This window comes from Salmo trutta, chromosome 40, assembly GCF_901001165.1.
Source record: "Salmo trutta chromosome 40, fSalTru1.1, whole genome shotgun sequence".
Taxonomy (NCBI): Eukaryota; Metazoa; Chordata; class Actinopteri; order Salmoniformes; family Salmonidae; genus Salmo; species Salmo trutta.
In genome coordinates, this window is record NC_042996.1 from 19,898,977 (window position 1) to 19,915,911 (window position 16,935).

Sequence of the window (16,935 nt, forward strand, 5' to 3'; positions counted from 1 at the left end):
TTCACTTGAGAAATACTGCAAAAGTTAATGTCAAATTGCGTGACTAAGATCTCCTCGGCGAAAACGTCAAAATGAATGACAGATTTCTTGAATTATCTTAGACTAATTCAGACTATTTTGAGGAAGTGTACACTGGCTATGGCGTCTCAAGATGGACAAACGGTACCATTGCCGCTTTTTTTCTTGTTTTTCAAGCCAAGGTCTTTTTAAGGGAGTATGCGAGGCACAGATGTTCACTTCACCTAGCCAAGTTCTGCTAGGATCAAACCGAACCTAGTATGTAGGCGCCCATGCTGTGCAGGTGTATTCTGCCCCGGGGCTCAGTCCCTAGATATAGCTCATAATGTGAGCTGTGCAGTTGTTTTGGACGTCAGAGTAGATTGTGGACTAGTGTGTAGTCCTGTCACGTATGTTGTTAGTTTAACGTCTATATCCTAAGGACATGTTGAATGTGCATTATAAGGTGTGGCTGTGTGTGCAGCTCGTGTGCTGCTGTTGAGTGTGCGTCCTGTCCTCTGACCCCTCTCTCTGCCCCGCTCTCTCTTTTAGCTGCGTCGTACACGGACAGCTCTGACGACGAGACCTCTCCTCGGGACAAGCAGCAGAAGAACTCCAAGGGCAACGGAGACTTCTGCATCAAGAACATCAAGCAGGCCGACTTCGGGCGCAGGGAGATCGAGATCGCGGAGCAAGGTGGGTTAGGTCTAGGGACGAGGTGTGTGCGTACAAGTGTGTGAGAGACCAAGCGAGAGAGACTGTGATTCTCTGATGGTGTGTGTGTGTGTGTGCCATGCTGACAGCCCATCTCCTCCAGGGCTGTGTGCTCAGTGGCCGTATGTTCCCAGCCTGTGAGATAAACAGCAGGGGGGGGCACCTGCCTCTCCCACTAATACCCAATCAAGCACAATGTGATGGGACACTCCATCCTCTGCTGAAACCCAACAGGACCCACCACTGACCACTCACAGTCCCACGTGTCTGTACTGCGTCGCTGGCCACTCACAGTCCCGCGTGTCTGTACTGCGCCGCTGGCCACTCACAGTCCCGCGTGTCTGTACTGCGCCGCTGGCCACTCACAGTCCCACGTGTCTATACTGCGCCGCTGGCCACTCACAGTCCCGCGTGTCTGTACTGCGCCGCTGGCCACTCACAGTCCCACGTGTCTGTACTGAGCCGCTGGCCACTCACAGTCCCACGTGTCTGTACTGCGCCGCTGGCCACTCACAGTCCCACGAGTCTATACTGCGCCGCTGGCCACTCACAGTCCCGCGTGTCTGTACTGCGCCGCTGGCCACTCACAGTCCCACGTGTCTGTACTGCGCCGCTGGCCACTCACAGTCCCGCGTGTCTGTACTGCGCCGCTGGCCACTCACAGTCCCGCGTGTCTGTACTGCGCCGCTGGCCACTCACAGTCCCGCGTGTCTGTACTGCGCCGCTGGCCACTCACAGTCCCACGTGTCTGTACTGCGCCGCTGGCCACTCACAGTCCCGCGTGTCTGTACTGCGCCGCTGGCCACTCACAGTCCCGCGTGTCTGTACTGCGCCGCTGGCCACTCACAGTCCCGCGTGTCTGTACTGCGCCGCTGGCCACTCACAGTCCCGCGTGTCTGTACTGCGCCGCTGGCCACTCACAGTCCCGCGTGTCTGTACTGCGCCGCTGGCCACTCACAGTCCCGCGTGTCTGTACTGCGCCGCTGGCCACTCACAGTCTGATCATACATTGCCTTGTTTACTACTCAAGACACAACCCCAGCGCTGTCTGTACAGCTGACCTCACATCGCTCCCAATTTATGTTACTACAGGCAGACCGTAGCCAGAGCTGCATAGCTCCGACTCTGTCTGTACAGCTGACCCCAGATAGCCCTAACTCAGTCTCTACTGCGGGCTACAGCACTTTCAACTTTTATAAGTTGCTATAGCAGCTGACCTCTCAGCCCTGGCTCGGTGGGCCCCATCACACACGGCTAGCTCTGAATGTCTAGGTGACAGTGCAACAGAAAACCAGAGGGGAAAGATTCCACCTTCTGGGAGTGTTCCTAAAGCACGTTGGCCAGATAACTTTGATTACCCATTATTTGACATTTTTAAAGATTATACAGAGAAGCATGCCTTTTTCCTTTTAAGTTTTTGAAACGGGACTGATGGGTTTTGTGGTAATGTTGTTGTAACGTTGGGTCTAAACTAACCTGTCGGTTGTCTTCTCCCCTCCTCACAGAGATGCCAGCTCTCATGGCCCTGAGGAAGAGAGCCCAGGGAGAGAAACCGCTGGCTGGGGCCAAAGTAGTGGGCTGCACCCACATCACAGCTCAGACAGCCGTGAGTTACACACACGCCACCATCCACCGCTCAGACCACTGCGAGTCTGCCGGTTCTGCTCAGAAAACCACGACTCAACGACATACTGAATGTCACTTGTCTTAAGCCAGCTTTACACTGCTTTCGGCGGCAGGACTTTGCTTTGAACACGAACGTCTCCGTTGTCTGTGTCGTAACTGAACGCGCGGTCTGCTCCGTGTGTGTCGCGCAGGTGTTGATGGAGACTCTGACTGCCCTGGGGGCTCAGTGCAGGTGGGCTGCCTGTAACATCTACTCCACTCAGAATGAGGTGGCAGCGGCTCTGGCTGAGGGAGGTGAGTGTGAACCGGGCCTCTTCGTTTGAGCGTCTTTGTCTTTCACGACCGCTGGCTCTCTCAGTGCCCATCATCTCTCTCTCTCTCTCGCTCTCTCGCTCTCTCGCTCTCTCGCTCTCTCGCTCTCTCTCAGGGTTCTCTGTGTTCGCGTGGAAGGGCGAGTCGGAGGATGACTTCTGGTGGTGCATCGACCGCTGCGTCAACCTGGAGGGCTGGCAGCCCAACATGGTACGTGTCTGTCCCCCCGTCAAACACCGTCTCTCAGTAGCAGACTTTGTCGCGTTGTGAATGGCGTCGTGGTTTATCCCGATCAGTTGTGTCCCCTGTTCCAGATCCTGGACGACGGCGGAGACCTGACCCACTGGATCTATAAGAAATACCCCAACATGTTCAAGAAGATCAAAGGCATCGTGGAGGAGAGCGTCACCGGAGTACACCGGTGGGTGGATCACTGCTCACACGCAACTTCATTATACCTTGACTCATTGTCTAGACTGAGGAAAAACAGTATTTTTGCCAGTAAGCTTCCCCTTCATCAGGGTTTTGTTTCGAAGTGGGTGGTCTATCTTCTATGGTCATGTCTCCATCTAGTGGCCATAACGGCTAATGTCAGGTTTTTACTGCTTTATAATGATGCCCCCCCTCTTGTTGCTTCTCTCTGTGTAGGTTGTACCAGCTGTCCAAGGCGGGGAAGCTGTGTGTCCCGGCCATGAACGTCAACGACTCTGTGACCAAGCAGAAGTTTGACAACCTCTACTGCTGCAGGGAGTCCATCCTGGACGGGTAGGACGACTCCGGCATGCCCGTTCAAAGCAGAAAGGCGGAGGGAGATGACTTCGTTGTTGTGGACGGCTTAAACATTTGTCATGCTAACTGCTCGTGATTTGTGTTTCTTCGCTCTCCCTCCAGTCTGAAGAGGACCACTGATGTAATGTTTGGGGGAAAGCAGGTGGTGGTCTGTGGATATGGAGAGGTAAGTCTATCTTACCTACTGTGTATTAGTGATGGCGGGGAAAACATCTATAGTTGCATATCGCTATATTATTTGTGGACGATATTAGATTGATATTTGACTCCCAAGTATTGGTAAATTAATAATACAATAATGTTTTTGCTACTGTAGGTAGCATTAGCCGTACCTGCACAAAACCCAGCTGTTTTTCTCCTTTTTAAATGGAGTCTACGTGTTTTCAGCAACTTTTATTTCCCTGACTGATCAAAACTAGCTTTCTCATGCTCTCTCGTCTCTCTGCAGCAGACATTTGGTGAGCAATGTGTTTGGAACATCAAATCGTAATACGTATAGAATCGGCACCTAAGTATCGCGATAACGTTGTATCATGAGGTCCCTGGCAATTCCCAGCCCTACTGTATATGGTACACTTCTCATTTTTGAACCCTTATTTTACCAGGTACATTGACTGAGAACACGTTCTCATTTACACCAACGACCTGGGGAAGAGTTACAGGGGAGAGGAGGGTGGGATGAATGAGCCAAACGGAAGCTGGGGATGATTAGGTGGCCATGATGATATGAGGGCCAGATTGAGAATTTTATCCAGGACACCGGGGTTAACATGATAAATACCATGGGATGTTTAGTGACCACAGAGAGTCAGGACGCCCATTTAACGGCCCATCCGGAAGACGGGTCCCCACACAGGGAAATGTCCCCAATGCATCCTACTGGCCCTTCAGCACCACTTCCAGCAGCATCTGGTCTCCCACCCAGGGACCGACCAGGACCAACCCTGCTTAGCTTCAGAGGAAAGCCAGCAGTGGGATGCAGGATGGGATGCTGCTGGTGATCTGAACACCTTATTATATCAAAATGGACCACCAGAGGAAACTATTTACCATCCAAGTCTATAGTAGAGCCTACATCAGTACTATGCCAATGTGTGTTTTTTATTTGTGTATCCATAGGTGGGGAAGGGCTGCTGTGCTGCTCTCAAGGCCATGGGCTCCATCGTGTACGTCACAGAGATCGACCCCATCTGTGCCTTGCAGGCCTGGTAAGTTCAGCCAATCAGAGCCTGGTACATGAACTGATCGGCCAATGTCAGCAGGGTGAACGAGGAAGTAACGCGTTTGTTTCCCGTCCCTGTTCAGCATGGATGGCTTCAGACTGGTGAAGCTGAATGAAGTGATCAGACAAGTGGACATTGTCATCACCTGCACAGGTGAACACCTCTCCCTTGTCCCCTCAGTCAGCACTAGATGGCCACGTTAGAACAGATAAGTGGAAACGGTGTCAAAATGACCAACCAGGCTTGGCTGATTCAGCCTGCACCACTCTATATACACACACACACACTCCCCAGCAGCCTAGAGGGTGACTAGGTAGTAGGGTATTGACCAGTGGTCAAAAACCGGTCCATCGCCATCTCCAAGGCATTCCTAGTCACCAAACATTTCTGTAAAAAAAACTATGATGAAGTCTTGCGTTCCTACTTTTCATTCTGAGCTGTTGGTGTTGGGAGCACTTGATTCAGCAGACCTAGTGACTGGAAGGCAAAGTGTTCCCATTCTGAACCATTTCATCTGTTTGAAAGTAGAACTCTGCCTACCCGGAAGGCCCAGAGAGCAAATCAAATAGCCAGCGGTAGGCCTGTTGGTGCAATCAGATGGCTCAGATCACCGTGTCGGCGCGGTTTCCTGGAGCCATAGGCTGTAAAAAGAAGCCTTTCTAAACTTTTAAAACATGACTAGAGAGAGACTCAACGAATACAGCAAAGAGCTGTATGTTTTAAGTTGTTATTCGACACTGTCAACACTTTGTTCAAAACTTTTATAATCCATACAATAGGCATTCTCCCTACTTCCACTCATGCGACAACCAGCACTGCAGCTTTAATAAATGAGTAGCAAAGCGTTCCGATAAGCTTGCGTTGTCGTTATTAGCGGCTTGCCTTTTTTAATATGAAGGAATATTTCACTTTCTCTGGTCACAGGAGTAACAACATGAATTGGTGCATGAGGCAGATATAATGCGGTGCGACTTGAGTTGCGTCGTCAGAAGTCCCCTTTTCTCAGGGGAGGGAAAGAGGAGGGACGGTGAATCGGGTGAGCGGCAGCCTCACCGCTGCTCCTTCCCCTCAGACTGACCATCAGATGCATGCAGGCCATCAGTCCAGTTCTGTTCCTAACAAGTAGTACAACAAATGATCTATTACCAGTTCGGCCATGCACCTACAATTTGTAAATATCATTTCAAAATGGTCTGAGAAGAACAACATTGGCAGGGCGCAATTGAAGAATTGCCAATATGCGGTGATAATATATTGGGCCTATAACCTACTCCACAAACCTCATTACTACAGAACTGTTTTTAATTGTTTAGTGTTGCGTAGGCTTACATTTTGAAGTCATATTTAAAAAAAATAATAATACTGGCTTGCATTTTGACTCAGAAAGTGATCTTGACTCAGAAGATGTTGGTGACCACTGGTGTAGACATTACCAAAGTGGTCTCAGTCACTCCGACCTGGCAGCCATGCCCGTTAGTGCTCCACGTTCAGATTGAGTGAAGAGTTCATAGTGACAACCTGCATACCTCCCTGGTCAATTAAGCATTAAGCCTATTGACAAACTGCAGTTCTCATCAATGTTAATTGAAAAAGGACAGACAACCTTAATCACTCACGCGAATGTGTGTGTGCACAGACATGCACGTGCACACACACACACTCAGACTTACTTAGAGGTACGCAATGCAATTTAGACACTTATTCATACAGTAGGTCTATGTGGAGAGTGGATGTGGAGAGCTATGGTGCATTTTGAGTAGATTTTTTTTTAAATGTATTATTTTTAATTCCTTTTTAAATATATATTTAAAATCTAGTACAGGAGATTTATTCCAAGCGTCATTTGTGTAGCGTTTACAGCAACATAATTCCTTTTTTGAAGTGATATAAACATCATTCAGCATGTATCGACCCAGCAAGAGTTATTGGTAGTGTTCACCTCTCTCCTCTGCCCACTTATGAATTTCTCTGACGTTTCGGTGTACAGTAGTGAACAGGATGAGTGTAATATTGATGGTATGTTTTTATGATGTCCCCTCTCCTCCAGGAAATAAGAACGTGGTGGTGAGAGAGTACTTGGACCGTATGAAGAACGGCTGTATCGTCTGTAACATGGGACACTCGAACACCGAGATCGACGTGGTGAGTCAAGTGTGTGTGATGCGAGCGTGTGTGCATATTGGTGGGGGGTTGAATGCACGTGTGTGTGGGTGTGTTATTGTGACTGTGACAGCTTAACTGATCGCGTGGGTGGAAGACACTGCTGTCACTAATGCTTGTCACATTATTGTCACTGTGGGGGAAGCTGTGATACAACACTGTCCTTGACCTGACGTTGTCATAGTTACGGGTTGACTTGCTGTGGCTTTTGCCTGTCAGTTATCACTGTTAGGGTGACATCCCAGGGTCATAGTGAAACCATTTTCGTAGAGAATGTTGTCATCAGGGCCTTAAATAACTTTTTGGTCCAGCTTTTTTGGATTTAAAAATCTACCAGACACTTTTACCAGCAAAAATATTTTTTCACCATAATAATTTTTTCAAAACGGATGAGCATGCTTTGTAATGTTTCTAAAACAATACATGTATTACTAGTAAGAAGTGAAGTGGTATATTACTCAATGTTATTTCACTTTTAACCAAAATATCAAAGATGAGACAAAAATGTTCAGCTGCCCCTTTAAGGGTGGGAGGTTACCGTGGCAATGAGGGTACTGCGCCTCTGGAGTCGAGCAGCTGGACTCGTCAGTGACAGTGTGCCTGTGATATAGAGAATCTGACTAGTAGCCGATGTCTTTGCTAGCAGTTGAAGCAAACTCAAACATTGAAAAACAACCTAGCTTGTGAACAAAACAATGTAAATAGCCAAGAAACACAAGGACAAACTCTGACTTTCAAGTAAATTAGACCAACTTTGGCTTCCCGAGTGGCTCAGCGGTGTCTGGGTTAGAGGAGGGTTTGGCCGGCCGGGATTTTCTTGTCCCATCGCGCTCTAGCGACTCCTTGTGGCGGGCCGGGCGCCTGCAAGCTGACTACCGGTCGACCAGTTGTACGGTGTTTCCTCTGACACATTGGTGCGTCTGGCTTCCGGGTTAAGTGAGCAGTGTGTCAAGAAGCAGTGCGGCTTGGCAGGGTTGTGTTTCGGAGGACGCACGGCTCTCGACCTTCGCCTCTCCCGAGCCCATTGGGGAAGTTGCAGCAATGAGACAAGACTGTAACTACCAATTTGGATAGCACCACCTTTTTCTACTTGTGTGTACCGGTTCTAAAATGAGTCTTCAGCACCGTGCACACAGCTCCCCAGCCGGGCGGTGTTCCTGCACGTTTCGCCAGGTGGGATGTTATAATAGGATTTGTAGTTCTTTGTGTGATTAGCTACCAGCTATGAAACAAAACGACAGAAATACTTTGAAAACAGCTACTGCAACATTTGTTTAGCTATACGTGAGCTCATATTAGACTTCTAACTACATTTTTATTCGCAAATGGGAGTGAAATGCTTGTGGGGCCCTGACCACCCACCAACGTGGCTGGTGAAATGGACATCTTACCCACCAATACCAAAATCGACCCGCGGGTGTTCATTTTAGGCCCTGGTTAGCAGTGTGTCTGTTAGTGAAACTGTTCTCATGGTAACTGTTTCCTGTCCGTTTGTTGTCCGCTCCTCCAGGCTAGCCTGCGGACCCCGGAGCTGACCTGGGAGAGAGTGAGGTCACAGGTGGACCACGTCATCTGGCCCGACGGCAAGAGGATAGTGTTGCTGGCTGAGGTGATCTATTATCATCATCCTCGTCACATTAGGCTGTCCATGACGACTGACTCAAATCACTGCTCAGTCACAAGTGTCAATGATCTGATCTATAAATCCTCTCAACTTCTGAATAACTGAGCTGAATAGATCCAAATGTTCCATAAGCTCGCCCTCTGTCGCTCGCTCGCTCTCTCTCTCTCGCTCTCTCTCGCTCTCTCTCTCGCTCTGTCTCTCTCGCTCTCTGTCTCTCTCTCTCTCTCTCGCTCTCTGTCTCTCTCTCTCTCTCTCGCTCTCTGTCTCTCTCTCTCTCTCTCTCTCTCTGTTTCTCTCTCTCTGTCTCTCTCTCTCTCTGTCTCTCTCTCTCGCTCTCTCTGTCTCTCTCTCTGTCTCTGTCTCTCTCTCTCTCGCTCTCTCTGTCTCTCGCTCTCTGTCTCTCGCTCTCTGTCTCTCGCTCTCTGTCTCTCGCTCTCTGTCTCTCGCTCTCTGTCTCTCGCTCTCTGTCTCTCGCTCTCTGTCTCTCGCTCTCTGTCTCTCGCTCTCTGTCTCTCGCTCTCTGTCTCTCGCTCTCTGTCTCTCGCTCTCTCTCTCTCTCTCTCGCTCTCTCTCTCTGTCTCTCGCTCTCTCTCTCTGTCTCTCGCTCTCTCTCTCTGTCTCTCGCTCTCTCTCTCTGTCTCTCGCTCTCTCTCTCTGTCTCGCTCTCTCTGTCTCTCGCTCTCTCTGTCTCTCGCTCTCTCTGTCTCTCTCTGTCTCTCGCTCTCTCTGTCTCTCGCGCTCTCTGTCTCTCGCGCTCTCTGTCTCTCTCGCGCTCTCTGTCTCTCTGTCTCTCTCGCGCTCTCGCGCTCTCGCTCTCTCGCGCTCTCTGTCTCTCTCGCGCTCTCGCTCTCTCGCTCTCTGTCTCTCAATTCAAAAATGTTTTTCTTCCAATTTGCTTTATTGGCATGACGTAACAATGTATATATTGCCAAAGCTTATTTTGTATATTTACAATATAAAAAAATAAAAATGAGAATCAAAATTCTCAACGGGACACCAGTAACAACAATAACCAAGGGTCAGAATAACCATACATTCAACAATAACAATAAGCATACAGTAGAGTACATGTGCAGGTTGATTGGTCTGTCAGACACTGTCCCTCAACTTATGGCAGGCAGCAATGTAGTGTGCTGCCAACCCACAGCTCTCTGCGTCCTCCCCCAACAGGACGGGTAGCCTATCCTCATCAGAGAGGTCTTTGAAACCTTGAATAAGGGTTTCAAATTTGGGGAAATGACACTCTCTAATTGTTTTATATTTGTGACATTTTGTCAGGAAATGCAGCTCAGTCTCAGGTTCTGCTGTGGTGCAGTGGTCTCTCTCTCTCTCTGTCTCTCTCTCTCTCTGTGTCTCTCTCTCTCTCTGTGTCTCTCTCTCTCTCTCTGTGTCTCTCTCTCTCTCTGTGTCTCTCTCTCTCTCTCTGTGTCTCTCTCTCTCTGTGTCTCTCTCTCTCTGTGTCTCTCTCTCTCTCTCTCTCTCTCTGTGTCTCTCTCTGTGTCTCTCTCTCTCTCTCTCTGTGTCTCTCTCTCTCTCTCTCTCTCTCTCTCTCTGTCTCTCGCTGTCTGTCTGTCTCGCTCTCTGTCTGTCTCTCTGTGTCTGTCTGTCTCTCTCTCTGTCTCTGTCCAGCACTCCCTCTCTCATAGCAAAGAGAGGCTCTCTGTGGGTCTGATAGCAGTCTCTGACAGAATGAAACCGCTGAGAGCGAGCCAGGTAGAAAGACAGGCTGGCCAGGTGCTTCAGTGTATCTGTCTGTTTGATTTCCTCCAGGCTTTAATCAGAGAATGGAATCCTCCTCTGCTGTTTGTTTGCCCCTCTCACTCTTCCCTCTTTTTGACCCTACTCTCTCCATCTTCACTCCTGGACTCTCTCACTTCTCTGCTGTCTCCATCTGAGAGGCTTTTTCTAAAGAGAAGTGTCTGTTAGTTTGTCTGTGTTCTGGTTCTGCTGACGCACTCCACTCTCTACAGAACAGGGAAGTGTGGGCTGCCTCAGTTCCACCAGGCAGTGTGTGCATACTGCATAAAGTAACGGTACGCCCCATTGTACTGTTACTGGTACTCGCAGAAAACAGGGAATTGAAACTGAAGCAGCACCACCAAAAGCTTAATTTCTACATACTAACACGAAATGTCGCAGCTCTCTAGGAAACGAGAACATTATTGCAGGCTTTCTGTGTCACTAAGGAGTGTATGATAGCGGTAGTAAATGCAGATCAGTTCCTCCTCCTTTGTGAATGCTGCCTCGTTAGCGGTCGGCTCAGGAACAGTACCAGTCCCATTTTCTCTCTCTGTTTACATGTCTGTGTGCACCACATCTGTCTGGGATAACAGGCAACTTCTGTTATTCTGACCTTGGACTCGGCAACACTTTTTCTGATATTAGATGATGTCAACCACACACACACACACACACACACACACAGTATCTTATCATTGAGACGGAGGTGTAGAATCTCTGATTCTGTGTGCTGTTAACTGGTTGTTAACCCAATGTGTCTCTATCTGTCCTCAGGGTCGTCTGCTGAACCTGAGCTGCTCTACGGTCCCTACCTTTGTCCTGTCCATCACCGCCACCACCCAGGTACCTGTCTGCGTTTGGGATTTGTGAGTGGGGTGGATCAGCGTCGGTGTGCGTGTGTGTGTGTGCCACTTCGTACAGTAATCGTAGAGATTAGGGTCTCGTCCATTGCTCTGCCGCTGGCACCAGCCCGTATGCGTCATGATTGCCACGGTGACCGCCGCGTGTGGGATTAACATCCGGGTCTTGTCTCATACCTCAGGCCCTGGCTCTGATAGAGCTGTACAACGCCCCGGAGGGACGCTACAAACAGGATGTCTACCTGCTGCCTAAGAAGATGGGTAAGAGACCGTGCTCTATGTCCACACAGACACACACACAGACACACTCCTTCATCCCTCCTCTGTCCTCGGTCTCACACACGCTCCCTAATCCTTATTCGCTCAGGCCTCAGCCGAGGCAGCCGGTAGTGACCTGACAGCACCCGTCCGCCTGTCTGAACCTCTGACAAAACCCTTTTTAGGAGACAACATTGAGTTGAAAGGGGATCAGCCAGAATGCACAACAAAGACTCAACTCAGCAAAGAGAAGCGCTAGATATCCAGGATGGGGATAAAGATGAACTCATCCCCTGCAGCCATGTCTTGGGTTATAGATGCTCTATGTCATGATACGAAACGAACACTGGGTGTTTGTGTATCAGGGTGTGTATGTGGTTAGTCATTTTTCATATTCATTTACAGCCATTGCGCGGACTGGGAAAATATAAAATTCATGGTAGAATGCTTTCTGTTTAGAGAGAAGGGGCGTGTGTGTCGGTGTGCTTCATTCACAGTAGAGTGCATCTCATTGAGAGCCTGAGTGTGCATGCGTTGGTGTGTGTGACTGCAGCTCACAGCGTAGCCGGGTCTCTGCCCCCCCACCCAGCGTATAGAGTTAAAAACAGGGAGGACGAGAGGCAGACTGGCAGGGAGGCTCAATATAGGTCAGCCTGTCAGAGCCTGCTGCTAAGCTCACTGCACCATCGCTGACGGAGGGAGGGAGAGACCGAGACGGGAGAAGCAGCCCCAGTGCGCTCATCACAAACAAATACATTAGTAAATAACCAACAGCCCTGTGTCCCTGCTGGCTAGATTAACTTAGCACTCTCACTCTCTGTTTATCTTTCTCTTGCTCTTTTTTCTCTCTCTCGTCCATCCCTCCCCCCCACTCCCTCCTTCTGTATTATTCCAGATGAATATGTGGCCAGTCTTCACCTGCCTACGTTCGATGCCCACCTCACAGAGCTGAGTGATGAGCAGGCCAAGTACCTGGGCTTGAACAAGAACGGGCCCTTCAAGCCAAACTACTACAGGTAAACATTAACGCCTGAAAGCTTAGATTTCCTGCTAATATTGTGTCACATACACTGACTATAGCAAACATTATGAACACCTTGCTAATATTGAGTTGCAGCACCCCCCGCCGCCCTCAGAACAGCCTCAATTCATCGGGGCATGGACTCCACAAGGTGTCGAAAGCGTTCCACAAGGATGCTGGCCCAAGTTGACTCCAATGCTTCCCACAGTTGTGTCAAGTTGGCTGGATGTCCTTTGGGTGGTGGACCATTCTTGATACACACGGGAAACTGTTGAGTGTGAAAAACCCAGCAGCTTTGCAGTTCTTGACACAAACCCGGTGCGCCTGGCACCTACTGCCATACCCCATTCAAAGGCACTCAAATGTTTAGTCTTCCCCATTCACCCTCTGAATGGCAGACATACACAATCCATGTCTTAATTGTCCCAAGGCTTAAAAATCCTTCTTTAACCTGTCTCCTCCCCTTCATCTACACTGATTGAAGTGGATTTAACAAGTGACATCAATAAGGGATCATAACTTTCATCTGGATTCACCTGGTCAGCCTGTCACGGAAAGAGCAGGTGTTCTTAATGTTTTGTACACTCAGTGTATATGTTTCGTGGCGTTATATTACAAAGGTGTGATGTTATAAATACAGTGTATCAGAGTTATAATAAGAAATCAATGAATCAATCAAATGTATTTATAAAGCCCTTTTTACATCAGCCGATGTCACAAAGTGCTTTTACAGAAACCCAGCCTAAAACTCCAGACAGCAAGCAATGCAGATGTAGAAGCACTGTAAGGCTGCTAGAGAGCTATGCTGGTAGAGAGAGATCCACAGTGCAAGATTGTTCCATTCTTCCCATGTTGCATAACAGTAACTGTAACAACATGATTTGACATTCATTTTTTTTCTCCCCGAGGTATTAAACCAACTCTGAAATGAAGAAAATACCAAGGCTCCATAAATCGTGCAGAACCCAGAAGAAAGGAGAGAGGAGGAGCTCTGTGCTTATTGCTCAGAGTGGAGGGCGTGGCTTTACCTGTGCTTTGGCAGTGTTTATTTATTTACGCTAGAATAGTGTAACTCTAACCTTTTTGAGCTGCTCCTGCCATCTTGCGCTCCTTAGCAAGCGTCTCCTGGAGTTTCCACCATTTTCGTTTTCTCTTAGCTACTTGTGTGTCAGTCAGTCGTACGTAAAAACTCCATTACCAGATCTTTTTATTGTTCGTTTCAAAACTAGAGATGGAAAAACTATTGATGACGAAAAACTGAAATGTACAAAAAAAAATCTGAAAGATGACCTCTGAAGATTTTAGTGATGGACATGTGGTTCATGTCCTGTTGTCTGTCTTTTCCTACTCTTGATTTGTGTTTTGTTTTCAAAGATAAATTGAAAGGGATTAGATGAAGAGGTGGGGGGGGGGGGGTCATTGGGTCCAATCATATCCTGTCTTTCATTTGATCATTTGATTCCGATTTCTTCGCTGTCTTGTTTTTAGGTATGTTTTAATGCGTTGGTTGTCCTATTCCCTCAATCGAACTGGACAGTGACGGGTGTGGGGCCGGGTTCTTTCCCTGTGATAGGTGGGAGAGTGAGGTCTCAACCAATCACTCAAACACAGGGAATCCATCTCAGCTGCCTGTACAACAGCCACTCAATAATAAACTGTGTTCCTCAGCTCCCAAACTGCTCTCATGATGATGCTAGTGTTGAAGTTATATGACAAGTATTCCGCCAACCAGAGTTTATGACATCCACGATGTCCGGAGCTAGATTCTCCTTTCAAAGCATTATGCTGAATGATAAACTGGGTAGTTCGAGCCCTGAATGCTGATTGGATGAAAGCCGTGGTATATTAGACCTTATACCACCATGATAAAACATGTATTTTTACTGCTCTAATTACGTTGGTAACCAGCTTATAATGGCAATAAGGCACCTCGGGTTTGTGCTATATGGCAAATAAACCACTGCATCGTACATAAGAACAGCCCTTAGCAGTGATATATTGGCCATATACCACAAACCCCCCCCCCTCGTGCTTTATTGCTTAATTAGAGGCATGACAGGTATGGGAGATGATTACAAGGGGATATATTTATGTAGAAATGTCGATTTTTCTATCTTTCCTCCACCCATCTAATATCTTACCTTTTTGAAATTAAACATCTGTCTCGTTATAAAGATAAGCAATTAAATGTTATACGATAAATGTAATAAATGTTCTGGATGATTTTTTAATTTTTTTTTAATGCTGTGACATACTATTTCAGTGAGATACAAAATGTACAGCCAGGCTGGTACTAGTTTCTTTGGCCAGGTCCTCAATAGTAAGCAACTCTGTACAGTACTTACAGCTCTAAAACCAGTTCCGTAATTAGTTGGGGATCTACGTTTCACACGTTCTAAAAAATGGTCACCGCTTCAGACTTCAGTTTACCTCGTTGTTCCAGTTTCTTCTGTATTTATGATAAAAGGTAATAGTCACCTTTTTTATAAATGTCCAAGATTTGGTTTCATCGTTAGTTGGCTGAGTTTTTCTGTTGAGGGACAAACTCCTCTGGTACGATTATTAGTCCGACTTGATTTCCTCAACATTTTAGATCAACTTTGTTAGGGTCTTTTCCTGAACCAAAATCCCATACTACAAGCCCGCGGGGAGGATCCAGCTTTAATTTTTCTTTTTTTACATCGCATAGAATGAACTAAATCCATGAGAATATACGCCCATATGCTCCCATGTTAATCGTGCCCATACTATACATTCTAAAATGTCCCTGTGTTCGTGTCATACCCGCCTCCATAATAACCATCTTCCAAGTCGGAGACCCCGTCTGTGTGACCATCCATACTACCCATATGGCTGTTTGTCTGACTTTTAGAACATTACCCGTGTGTGTTAGGGTCATTTGTTGTTAGGACATGGTTTGCTTCGATGCAGTTTGTCTCAGGATCATAGCCTGTGCGTTCCGGGGGTCAAAGAGCATTAGTCGGTCCAATAGCTGCATCACATGGGCAGGGTTAACGCCAGCATCTTGTATGGTTAACTCAAAAGTATAGGAATTACAGCATATCAACTCTTGTATTTATTGTTGTAAATCCTCAGTCAGAACAAATGGAAAATTCTTCTCAAATTTTTAAGTTGTCGAAACGATGTTTAAATATTGCAAGTGATAATGATAGATGAGCAATAATAAATCTGTAATCTTAAAGAATAAAAATGTAAAATATTGTATCAACCTTTGTCATTTATGTGCTGTATTTTTATTCATTTTCATGTATTTTCTTGAATATACCTACATTTAGATAGAAAGATTGCCACCAATGCCTATTAGGCATCTATGTTTGCGTTTACACAGGCAGCCCAATTCTGATCTTTTGCCACTAAATGCTTTTAACTGATCAGGTCTTTTGACAATTAATGGACAAAAGATCAGTATTGGGCTGCCTGTGTAAACTGATTTCCCATGGCCTTGAGGAGGGCATCTCTTGACTTCGGCTGGTCGGCTGCTGCTGGGAGGAAAGACAGATATCAATAATGACACCACTTAAGAGAGGATGTTATGTGACGTGCTAGAAACAGTATTATCATTGTGAACTGGGGCGTTCACTACAGCTTGGATGATTTGATCACAAGGCCCTGGTACCAGTGTTTGGCCAAGTTTTACAGGATGGCTTTAGGTTCTGTACCCTCAATCTTATTAACAAGCCGTGTGTCCTATAAGACTTATAGACTGCAGTTAAATTGTGAAAGAACATGCTATGCTTCTACCATTAACACGGGTTATTCAGTGACTCGACAAACGATATATTCTGTGTCCCATTTTAATTATTTTCTCAGAACTCATACGTTTGGATACTTGTTCAGTCATGGGGTTATAATTGGGCTCTGCGCTCAGATTAAATTGATTACTGTGTTGCCACATGACACAGTGGTGGTGGGGGGGGGACACCGGGTGTGTCTCGAGCAGTCGAAAAGCAGCTGTTGTTGCCACTCTGTCACAGTCGTAGTGAGTGACCTAATCAGAGTGCGCCCACTCTGTCACAGACACCCTGAGGCACACGCACAATCAGACGTTGACTGCCTATTATTCCCGTTCATGCTACACACACACACCGATTTCATTCAGTTCATGTGAAAGATTTGTCACACAATGGCAAAGACGCAAGTTAAAGAATTCATTATTAAACTGTTGTTTTGGTCCCTAACACACCAATATTAACCATATGAAATCAAATGTATTTGTCACATGAGCCGAATACAAAAGGTGTAGACTTTACAGTGAAATGCTGACTTATGAGTTCTTTCCCCCCCAAAAAAGGTGCTAATAAGAAAACAAGCTAATAGTAACACCATTAAAGTGGCCTTAACAGAATGACATTAACAAGGGTGTTTCACACCATAATCATGTTTGTTTTGACCTGTGTTCTTCATCCATAAATCCCTGCATATAGTATGAACACCCCAGCACCCAACCAGCCACCGTGTGTCAAGTTCACCTACGTCAAACAGATATGACCTTTGCACTTTCATTAAACTGTGCACTCCAATCAGATCATGTTAAGTGCTTTTCTCAGCCAGGGGGATTGTTACCGGGGGCTGAGAGTGAGCCAGGCGATC

General features: G+C 47.1%; 1 protein-coding gene across 3 annotated transcripts in view; it reads left to right on the plus strand.

Moving 5' to 3' along the window:
* The window catches only part of LOC115180569 (putative adenosylhomocysteinase 3), a 42,836-nt gene extending 27,283 nt beyond the window's left edge, over positions 1-15,553 (plus strand). For 2 of the 3 annotated variants that reach the window (XM_029742746.1, XM_029742748.1), the window contains exons 3-17: positions 550-693; positions 2,217-2,317; positions 2,529-2,631; positions 2,765-2,859; positions 2,964-3,070; positions 3,298-3,414; positions 3,541-3,604; positions 4,558-4,646; positions 4,744-4,814; positions 6,709-6,803; positions 8,332-8,430; positions 10,960-11,028; positions 11,228-11,306; positions 12,199-12,319; positions 13,233-15,553. In XM_029742746.1, coding sequence (XP_029598606.1) covers positions 550-693; positions 2,217-2,317; positions 2,529-2,631; positions 2,765-2,859; positions 2,964-3,070; positions 3,298-3,414; positions 3,541-3,604; positions 4,558-4,646; positions 4,744-4,814; positions 6,709-6,803; positions 8,332-8,430; positions 10,960-11,028; positions 11,228-11,306; positions 12,199-12,319; positions 13,233-13,239 — 1,361 coding nt within the window. In that variant the 3' untranslated portion in view covers positions 13,240-15,553. Of the gene's footprint in view, positions 1-549; positions 694-2,216; positions 2,318-2,528; positions 2,632-2,764; positions 2,860-2,963; positions 3,071-3,297; positions 3,415-3,540; positions 3,605-4,557; positions 4,647-4,743; positions 4,815-6,708; positions 6,804-8,331; positions 8,431-10,959; positions 11,029-11,227; positions 11,307-12,198; positions 12,324-13,232 lie in introns of those variants that run through there. The other variant, XM_029742747.1, reaches the window with a different exon arrangement.
* Positions 15,554-16,935: the final 1,382 nt, after the last annotated feature.